Source organism: Octopus bimaculoides, chromosome 7, assembly GCF_001194135.2.
Source record: "Octopus bimaculoides isolate UCB-OBI-ISO-001 chromosome 7, ASM119413v2, whole genome shotgun sequence".
Taxonomy (NCBI): Eukaryota; Metazoa; Mollusca; class Cephalopoda; order Octopoda; family Octopodidae; genus Octopus; species Octopus bimaculoides.
The window spans coordinates 57,325,905-57,337,418 of NC_068987.1; the positions used below are offsets into that span (position 1 = coordinate 57,325,905).

At 35.7% G+C, this 11,514-nt stretch overlaps 1 protein-coding gene across 1 annotated transcript in view; it reads right to left on the bottom strand.

Moving 5' to 3' along the window:
- LOC106873188 (follicle-stimulating hormone receptor) overlaps window positions 1–11,514 on the bottom strand; it is a 471,564-nt gene that overhangs the window by 124,255 nt on the left and 335,795 nt on the right. Inside the window, exon 15 of the mRNA XM_052969708.1 lies at window positions 5,016–5,121. Coding sequence (XP_052825668.1) covers window positions 5,016–5,121 — 106 coding nt within the window. The remainder of the gene's footprint in view (window positions 1–5,015; window positions 5,122–11,514) is intronic.

The following is an 11,514-nucleotide window of genomic DNA, read 5'->3' on the forward strand; positions in this document are numbered from 1 at the left end:
ACAGATGTATACAGCAAAACTATTTGGCGCAATGGCCCAGTGGTTAGGGTAGTGGACTCGCCATCGGAGGATCGCGGTTTCGATTCCCAGACCGAAGGTTGGGTGTGTTTATATGTGCATATGTTTGTGTGTCTGTGTTTGTCTCCCAACATCGCTTGAAAATTGTGTGTGTGTGTGTGCTATATATATGTATATGATAAATTACCGGTGTTATGCGCTTACATACTTTAAGCTTTGAGAAGCTATAATTCATTAACTGAACACTACAAAGCGATGATTAGAAAAGATCTGTGTACATTTATGTTTAGCTCATTCATATACACACAAATGTAGAAAGAACCCCGTTGTGGAACTATATCCGAAGAGAATCTCTGCTTTTAGACAATGTGTGTTAATTTCAGCTTGACAAAGCTTTGCACAAGCGAACAAATTTATTTATCGTTATTTACATATAACGAGTAATTTCTAGTGAAATATGAACGATAGATCCGTTGTCTGTAACTGATGAAGCACAAAGACGCAGAAAAACGTGCTTTGCAGTCTAATTACGCCATTCATATATCAGTTCAATGTGTTTTCAGAGTTAATGTCTATAAAGGTAATTTCTCTTTTATGATAATTACCGTAGCGAAGGTATTTCTACATTTGAGTGTACACAGACTTGTTGAATATAAATGTACACAGATTTATTGTAATCGTCGATGCTTAATGAGCATTCAATTAATTAATTTCATTTAGAAAAAGCTTGAACACTCTAGCAAATTTTGTTTTTGTTGATTACACCTGTAAGAACAACAGTTCTTCATGGATTTGGTATTTGAAACTGATGAAGCGTCACTATCCAGTAATACGTGTCTTATAGTCTGATGTCATCATTCATATCTATAAGGAGGATGTCTCTTTCGAGACAGTTACCATCTTTGAGTGTACACTTATTTTATTATCGGTGTTTAATATGTATTTAATTACCTACGCTCTCTTACGCATGTCTATATATACACTAACACGTACATATATTGTCTAGTCTGTTTGTGCACATGGAACTACATTTTCTATAATTGAAGGCGGTACGGTGTAGGTTGAGGTAAAGTAGGCTGATGAATCTGACAGGTTTCATCTTTGAGCAGAGCACTCTCATTTTATATCGCACTCCGCCACCAAAAATTAAAAAAAAATTGATATCATACTGTAGTCCTTAATAAGTCGTGTATATTATAGACGATATTGTTGAACATTGTTTCTGGCAAATCATTCGAGTTCATTCAGAGATAAAAATAAGATTCCAAACAAGTCTCAGTAAATTAATCTAGTCTATTAGGTGATTATCCAATCAAAACTTGAATTGAAGATGGTTCGCGTCTAACTTAACGAACAACTCTACATCTTACAACGCAGAGTAGATAAACGAAAAACTTTAAACAGTTAAATCGAAGGATATTAAAGTGAAGACCCTGAAGAAACAGCACCGGTTGGGTAGCAATTGCAATGGTTACTAATCGGTACTGTTCAAACATCTGCAGGTCTATGAAAAGGTATACATATATATAAAGTATTAAAGGTAATACTATGATATATCGTAATAATCCTTATATATATATATACACACACACATCAACTTTTAGAATCGTAGAATCTTTAGAATGTTGGGAAAACGCCTTGCAGTACGTTTTCGGTTATTTACGTTCTGAGTTCAACTTTGCCTTTCATCTGTTCTATGTTGACAAAATAAAATACCAACTAAGTACAAGTGGCAGTGATATTGACTGTTCCTTTCTCCTTAAAATTGCTGGCCTTGTACCAAAATTTGAAACCACTTATAAGCCGGTGAGCTGGCAGAATCGTTAGTATGCAGCATTTCTTCCGGCTTTATGTTCTAAGTTCTAATTTTGCAGAGGTCTACTTTGCCCTTTATCCCTTCGAGGTCGATGTAATCGACTTCCCCGTCCCTAAAAAGAAAAACAAAAAACTGATGGCTCAGTGCCAAAATCTGGAAAGCCATTATTATTATTAAAACAAGCAGGATAACAGAAAAATCTAAATGATTTGGCTCTTCAGCTCAAAAACCACTGAATCTGGTCTCACCACCTGATGTAGTTTTTCTACAAAAAGTGCAAATTGTATACGGAATTGGCAAAGAAATATAAATCATATCAGTTTAAAATTTTGACACAAGGCCAGCAGGATCGGGAAGGGAATAAATCGATTACATAGACCTCAGTCTTCAACTGGTATATATATTATCGATCTTAAGAAGATGAAAGGTAAAGTCAACCTCGGCAGAATTTGAACTTAGAGCGTAAAGACGGACGAAATGCCTCAAGTATTGTACCCAGCGTGCTAACAATTCTACCAGCTTTCTGCCATAATGGAGTATGTCATATTGTAGACTACATCTTTTCGTTTTATTCCTCACATTGTACTCATATAGATACGTTCAACAAAATTTGCTATCAATATCAAAGAAACCTGGCATTCCTTTAAATTTTTCAGTGTAATTCTTCCGGGGTTATGAAAATAATGCCAATTCATTTCAGTTTGCTATAATTCTTTTATAAACACCGTGTGACGTTGTGTGATATTGTAAGAGATAGTTATTATTTTTATCGTCATCATCACCATAGAAGAATAGGTCTTTGTATTCGATTGTATTACGTTCTTAACAGTAATATCTATTGATTTCTTTCATTCAACCATTTAATAGAATAGGCTTCCTAGAGGAAAGCAGGTTTTAAAACCGGAATTGGAAGAGAAAATTAGTGAGAAAGTTCCGTCAACCGTCTCAACCAACTTCTGAAATTGTTTACAGAAATTACTTAAGCTAGCTTAATATTTCATGCAAAGGGAAATAACCAAAAGAGATCTCAGGTCGAACCAAATCTGTGGATCGCTTCTTATTTGTAGTTGATGCAAGATTATTTCATTTGCACTGTTGATAATATTAAAAAAAGTATGAATGTCATACAATCACTTTTCTTTTCATTTCAAATCAATGACCTTGTATTAGAGTAATAAATCAATACTTGAATTCTTGTGAAATCACTTTGCATGTAATCTCTTGCTGTGTCAGTTTATGATCTGATTTTGATCAACGACTGAAGTATTTTCTCTTCATTGAACATTAACAAATATTTTGACTTAGGCACAAGTCAGCAAATGTAAGAGCTGGGGATTAGTCTACCCTATCGACCCCAGTGCTTGAGTGGCATTTTATTTATTTGACTCTGGAGAGATGAAAGGTAAAGTTGACCTCTGTGGAATTTGAATTGAAAATGTTAAGAACAGGAACAAATAGCGCAAAGTATTTATTCCTGCGCTTTAGCGATGCAACATTAACGATTCAGATCATCGCCCTTTCACTAACATTAATAGTTCTTTCTAATTTTGGCATAGGGCCTGCAATTATGTCGTGAATGGGTAAGTCGTCTACATCGACCTCAGTAACTGACTGGTACTTATTTTATGGAACCCTCTTCCCCCAAGAAAAGATGAAAGCAAAGTCGACTCCGGCAGAATTTGATCTCAGAACTTAAGCAATAAGAAATGCAACTAAGCTGTTTGTTCGACGGGCTAACGATTTTGCCAGTTTCACGTCTTAAACACTAACATTAATAATTTCAAATTTTAGCAGAAAGCCAGCAATTTTGACCAATTACATCAATCCCATTGCTCAACTGGTAATTATTTAATTGACCCCAGTGCTCAACTGGTACTTATTTGACCCCAAAAGGATGAAAGCCAGAGTTGACTTCGGCAGAATTTGAACTCAAAGTGTAATGTATCGGAAGAAATGCCGCGAAGCATCATGTTCGGAGTGCAGACGATTCTGTCAGATCACCGGACTGACACTAACATCGCTTTGTGACTAGACGTTTGAAACTGGTATTTACAGAGACTGTAAAAACCTTCTCAGAAAGTCTATTACATATAAATTGAACATTTAATTTTGATATCCTCTGCGTATATTATTTTCTTTCATTTTAGCATTTACGAAGGAAAGTTAGAGTTTTATTAGGCTACTAAGAACGAAATAAGATTAATAAGTTTATATGTAGTTTAAATTCTTGAAGTGTTAGGAAATATAAATAGTAATAGAAAGGGATATGAACGTCTTCAATTTTGGGAAAAGAGTTGACAAAAAAAACACGTGATTTTAGTACTTCTATCATGTCAGACTATCATTTGAAGATTCTTGTATCCTTCACAGCGTAAAAGCGAAATATGTTTCTTCTCTTCGTATTTATTTGTTTAGAGGTAATTTCAACAATTGACAAGTGAGTGCTATTACAGAGGAAAGATGGCAGCTCCAATGATAGGATTTAAAACATCTCCGTTTGATCAGCAGTTCAAAAACCTATTGATTCAGACAGCTCTATAACCAATTAATTCACACTATAAGTGTACTGTGTGTTGACTCAAGTGGCACATCCACAACTATTGACCCAGAAAACATTTCTACAACCTATTGACTCAGAAAACATCTTTTCAACCTGTTAACTCGGATAATAGCTCCACAAACTATTGACTCGGGTAACAATTCTACAACATATTGACTCAGATAACACATCTAGAACTTATTGATTCAGGCAACATCTTTATGCTCTGTTGACTGAGACTACGGCTTTTAAAAGGTACTGATTCAGGAAATATGTCTACAACCTATCAACTCTGACAACACCTCTACAATTTATTGGCTGAGACAACAATTCTACAACCTATTGACTCAAACATCTCTATAACCTGTTGATTCAGACAATAGCTTCATAAAGTACTGATTCAGGGAACATCTCTACACCTATAATCTCAGACAACAGCTCTATAATTTATTGGCTGAGGCAACAATTCTACAACCTATTGGCTCAGGCAGCAACTTTACAAAGTATTGAATCAGATAACAACTCTATGGTTTATTGGCGCAGGCAGCAGCTCTACAACAGACATGCAGTTGCCTCATGGCACTAGGGAAAGACAGCAAAATAATGTGGTTTCCATAAATAGCATTGTTAGTTTTAACATACCTACTGGCTTCCATATTTCTGTCATGTTACTGAAGTGATCCCAGTCAGTGCCTTCAGAATTTAGCCATAATATCTCTTCGGTGAATTCTAAAGGCTTCACTCCATTCTGTAAAGAAAAATTAGTGAGAAACTGAAAATAGCAAAAAAAACATTCTCTCTAACTGCTGACTCATCAAGTAAAAAAAATATCGTCCTATATTAGTAACAGTTGTAACGTTTACAATTATACATCCACATAATTATTGGGGCTGGGATAATATACGATATGAAATTACATTTTGCTTCTGTGGTTTTAAGTCGTTAACTTATACTAGAGTTTATATTTGCCAATATACAGGCACAGACGTGGCCGTGTGGTAAGAAACTTGCTTTCCAAGCACATGGTTCCGGGTTCAGTACCATTGTGTGGCACATTGGGTAAGTGTCTTCTGCTATAACCTCGGGCCGACCAAAGCCTTGTGAGTGGATTCGGTATACGGAAATTAAAAGTAGCGGTTCGGCAAAAAATAACAATAGAATAAATATCAGGCTTATAAAAATAAATACTAGGTTCTAATATTCGACTTAAAATTCTTCAAGGTGGTACCCCAACATGGCCGCAGTCTAATGACTGAAGCAAGTAGAAGATAAAAGATATATAAGATACCACGTTTGTTCTAATTTTATTTATATTTTTGTAACTAGCATTTTCGGTACAAGGAAACTATTATTAGAGCTCAAAGAAGATAATTTGTTAGGAAGTTAGGGATTGAGGCTAAGTAATTGAGTGTTAAGGAAAATTATTAGATCCGATATTTTCTTAACCATGATGAAAATAAATCAGACTCTAAACTTGAAAAAAAAAAAAAAAAAAGAGTCAGTGTAAATTCAGAAATTAACTAAAACTGTTAATCTAAAGAGTGTTTCTTAAAGTGAGCGGTACCGTTCTATTTTGGGCGATGCAGCAGATTTTATACTGCCTGCTTTAGTCTTTGTGTTCTATCTAAATATTAAGTTTAGGGCTTTTTTTAAAATTGTAATATGATAAACTGCCTTGAGGCGGCGAGCTGGCAGAATCGTTAGCACGCCTGTCGAAATGCTTAGTACCATTTCGTTCGTCTTCATGTTCTGAGTTCAAATTCCGTCAAGGTCGATTTTATCTTTCATCCACTCAGGATCGATAAAAGGAGCACAGGGGTCGATGTAATCGTCTTACTCCCTACCCCCAAATTGCTGGCCTTGTGCCAAAATTTTAAACCAATATGATAAAATGCTTGCAAATCGAGAAGAGAGTGGAGTAAGTGATGTGACCGCAGAATACTGAAAACAGAAGTTCCACTGGGATGAATAACAAGGCTCACAGACAACAAGTAGACATGTGCGGTCGTCGAGTGTTATCCGAGAGATCGGATGTGATCATTCAGAAAACTTCTAAGGCAATGGGAAAACGACACAGTGAAACAAACTGAACTCAAATTGAAGAGGAAGGGGTAATTAAAGGAAGAATGACTGTGCATTATCACAACAACAAAACAATGCCAACGATAATATCAAAAAATATTAGACCTAGAAATGTGAAAAAATAAACAAATCCGAATATATACGACCTCTACGCTGTGGTAAGTAGTCACCCATATCAAACTAGTAACCGGAAATTGATTACTCTGGATTAATATTACGCGTATGTACGTTAAAGATGAGATGAGATGTTGAATTGTGTTAGTAAAGGGGAAAGAAGTGAAAGAAGTGAAAATTGTTCCAGAAACACTGATCTAAATAAGCCGTGTGACAACATGATTACACTGCTGCATCGAATATGTGTCTCCAATGATTAATTTCAAAACAGGCCAAAAGAGACGACCTAAATGTCAAGGATTGAAAGAATATGGTAATAGTCAGCATTATTGCGTGATACAGGAACTCCTGGAAAATCTTTACTTTTAGAAATTGATAAGAATGAAGGTGAATGTTCGCAGATATGCAAAGAGGTAATTAGTTCTCTAATAATCGTCAGATTATTTATACATTAGTTGAGTCATTTGCACATATGACAGCTTTCACACGCTATTGACAACTTAAATTCTCCGTAATTAATAATATCATAACGTGACGAATAATTTACATTATAAAGTTTGCACGTTTACGCGCACGTGTACATTTGTATATGTGTATTTATAAGATAGTTTAAATTTACTTCGTGGTTTATACCTAATTAATTGTTAAAATTCACATACAATTTAAAGTTATATAAAGAAATGATTTAAATAATTGCAAGTTATTCTCACACTCACAAATACATAGATGTGTGCGTATGTATGAATATATGTATGTGTGCGAGTTTGTATGTATATGTCTGTTATATACTGAGAGCTTTTCCTCACGTATGTCAATAGAGAATACACAGATGTATATATATATATATATATATATATATATATATATATATATATATATATATATATATATAATGTACATTGGTTCGTGTCGGGAGAATAAGAAAGAAGTGCTCAATACATGTTGCAGAGGATATGTTTTCCTTCATTAAAACTGAATCTGAGACTTTGTCTCATGACTTGAGTTTCACATCTGCCTGGATATCATAGTGGCCTGAAACTCGCATCATGAGGTAACCTCTTAGCTCCAACTTTAATAAAAAAAAAACGGTTGCTGTCTGGGGTATTAGGTGGCCAGATGTTAGGGTTAATGTGGTCAATATGTGAAATTGCTAACATTATCTGTTTTTATCTCTTCACAACTGCTGATATTACTCACAATTTAATCCTCATTGGATGGAGATAATCAACAAGGCGGGGGCAAGGTAATGGCGTGGTGTGGGATTTGGCACAATCAAATAATTGAAACATTTTATTTTGAGGGCTCTATGACAGATGATTCGTATCTGGGATTTTGTCCGGGATTGCTTATCTACAGGCCAGTCCCCTTTCCGCAAACGGGGGACTCGATGCATGGGAGTTATCGTCACCGCACAACTTTTTATACACGCACACACATTATCTTTTACTTGTTTCAGTAATTAGGCGCTCCCAACATGAGGTACTGTCTTGAAGAGGTTTTAGTACTTTTTTTAAAGTCTGGTATTTATTCAATCGGATTTTTTTGCCGAACCGCTAAGTTACGGGGACGTAAACAAACCAACACCGGTTGTCAAGCGGTTGTGGAATGGGTCACCAGATTCAACTCTCATGGACTTTTTCTTCTAGGGCTACATTAAATCTCTTGTGCATTCAGAAAAGATCCTAGAACAAGGACATCTTCAAAGAATTGTTGAAGCGTGTGAACAAGTCAGCGGCAATGAAGAGTTATTTGAGAAGGTTCATCGCACAAAGACACACGCAAGCACACACACACACACACACACACACACACACACACACACACACACACACACACACACACACACACACACACACACACACACACATGATAAGCTATTTTCAGTTTCTGTCTACGAAATCCACTCACAAGGCTTTGGTCTACCAGAGGCTAAGCTATAGTAGAAGACATTTGCCCTAAGGTGCTATGCAGCGGGACTGAAGCCAGAACAGTGTGGTTGGGAAACAAGTTTCAGACTAAAATCCAAAAACCACGACTAACATCAAAATCATCATCTCTCTCGTGATATATAATTTTAATTATTTGACTCAATATTACTCTTGTTTTCTTTATTGGTGTAGAATGCATCAATAGCAGAGTTACGACTAACTTTAGTTAGTTTACAAACACATATCATCCCTGTGATTTGTATAATTATATATTTAATTCACAACTACAATTGAGAACATTTCTATATATCTAAAAACAAATTGCTCATTACAAATCAGACTATTTTCATGGAAAATCGACACATACACGGCGCACACAGACAGTCAGACAGACAGACACACGCACGTACAAGCACATGCATACACGTACTCGCGCACAAACCCACGTCCATTCACTTTTACAAGGAAAACTGATTGGGCTTTCTAACCGTCATCAGACAGGTGTACTTTGGTTTGGATTTCAAGCCTCATACATAGTGTTTTTGGCAGGGTGCTTCTTTGTTGGGTGGAGCAATGTATAAGAAATTAGGTGTGGCATAAGTGAGATTTTAGGCAAAAAAAAAAAAAAGAATGGCTGGATTGCAAGAAGAGATGGTGAAGAACAGGAAAAAAGTAGTATAGAATTGAAGGGTATGAGTAGAATGGAAGTTATGGTGAAGATAATGTTTTTTCTAATTTGTCATTATTTGGGTCCAGTCACGCATGTGTGCATACACTGTACGCGTATACATTTATATATGCACATATATATACATGGGTGTATATATATATATATTATATATATATATTATATATATATATATACATATATATTATATATACACATATACATACATATATACATACATGCATACATACATATACATACATGCACACACAAACACACATATACATATATTTATTTATATTTGTTTATAGATAAAGATGTATATACATACATACATGCATACATTCTGAAACTTCACCATTGTGAGTTGAATTTGTCTTCTATTCGCTTCTGACTTAGAACTCATCACACACATCTAGGCATATAACGTCAGCTGTATGACATTCTCCGCTAATTTTCGATCTTGTGATAAGATACGAAATCATTAAACACGAAACAATGAAACTTATAACAACGCAAAAACGAAAAGGTGGTAACCTGCCAGAAGTAATAAAATACCCGATTTGAGGTACGTCGCTTCGTTTCTTCACGTAGCGTGTTCAAGTTTGCCTACATATTTACATTTATCGCTCTATGGTTCGTAATATATCTGCAAGGAATATACTAACAAGGGTAGCTTTACTTGATAATACTGTTTTACTTCACAGCTAACATTGTACTTAAAGAAAAATACAAAACAAACTATAGTTCCACCTATCAAAAAAATAAGCTATCAGGACATGACTGTGGATAATTCCTGTTACAACTGGCCAACGAATCGAATGTGTAACAGAGCAGAAAGAAACAGACAAATCAATATCACTATATTTCGGGGAAAAACCTTTTGACAGAATATGATATTCATTGATTTCAAGCCGTAAATAAACATCAATCCTATACGCTTCAATGATTCCGAAAACAAGAGGTTAATAAATATAGTGTTAATCTAAAATGAAAGTAACAAATGCAGGTAACCATATTTTCATGGATTCATATTTCGCAATAAAGGCGGAAAATATTGTAACAATACAAATAATAATCCCTATTGCATGAGTATACTTTAAAGGGGGAATCAGCTGTTGTATTGTTTATAACTTTCCCAAGGGTGAGAGAAGAGAACTGTGTGAGAGAAGAGAACTGTGTGTGAGAGAAGAGAACTGTGTGAGAGGAGAGAATTGTGTGTGAGAGAAGAGAATTGTGTGTGAGAGAAGAGAGTCGGCTTCGAACTGATACTGAAACCTGTAAGTTGACTTGGCATGGATTAAATTTTATTGTACGGCGTTCGTCACTGAAAATTAATAATATCGATCACACACAATGAGAAAAAAGGTGGACTTACAAGTGGTGATTTCATTCAGAAGAAAAGAACATTGAAATACGGTAAAGAAATTTTACGTCGGTCTACAGAGGACAGAACTTACATAGTTGCTCGTGCGTAGCGGGAGAGGGCGAATGGTCAGACGGAGAAAAATAGTGTTGTGGTGGTGGTGGGGGAATGTGAGTGGAAAAAGAATAAGAACTATAGGAAGGCAGATAAAGGAAAAATGTATGCTCAATAGATAGTTAAATAGAGAGAAGCACTCCGTCGCTTACGATATCGAGGGTTCCAGTTGATCCCATCAACGGAACAGCCTGCTCGTGAAATTAACGTGCAAGTGGCTGAGCACTCCACAGACACATGTACCCTTAACGTAGTTCTCGGGGATATTCAGCATGACACAGTGTGACAAGGCTTATCATTTGAATTACAGGCACAACAGAAACAGGAAGTAAGAGTGAAAGGAAGTTGTGGTGGAAGAGTACAGCAGGGTTCGCCACCATCCCCTGCCGGAGCCTCGTGGAGCTTTAGGTGTTTTCGCTCAATAAACACTCACAACGCCCGGTCTGGGAATCGAAACCGTGATCCTATGACCGCGAGTCCGCTGCCCTAACCACTGGGCCATTGCGCCTCCACATTCTTTAGTTGGCGAAGTGAATGATATAACTAAGACATTATTAGTCATAAGCACGTTAGTCTATATAATATACATATAATATCGGTCAAATGGCTAGCTAGACAAAAGATTACTCAGTGAAACAAACACGTACATACATGCAAACAGTATGGTTAATAATAGAATTAATGACACTTTCGTAAATTAATTATATATATATATAATTATATATATATATATATATATATATTAAATATATATTTTTTTAACCAAAAAATTTGGTAAAAAATATAGTATCTGTTAACAATCTTAGCAGAAAACTCACAGTTAAAAGTTAAGAACCGGATTCTTTAGTTGGCGAAGTGAATGATATAACT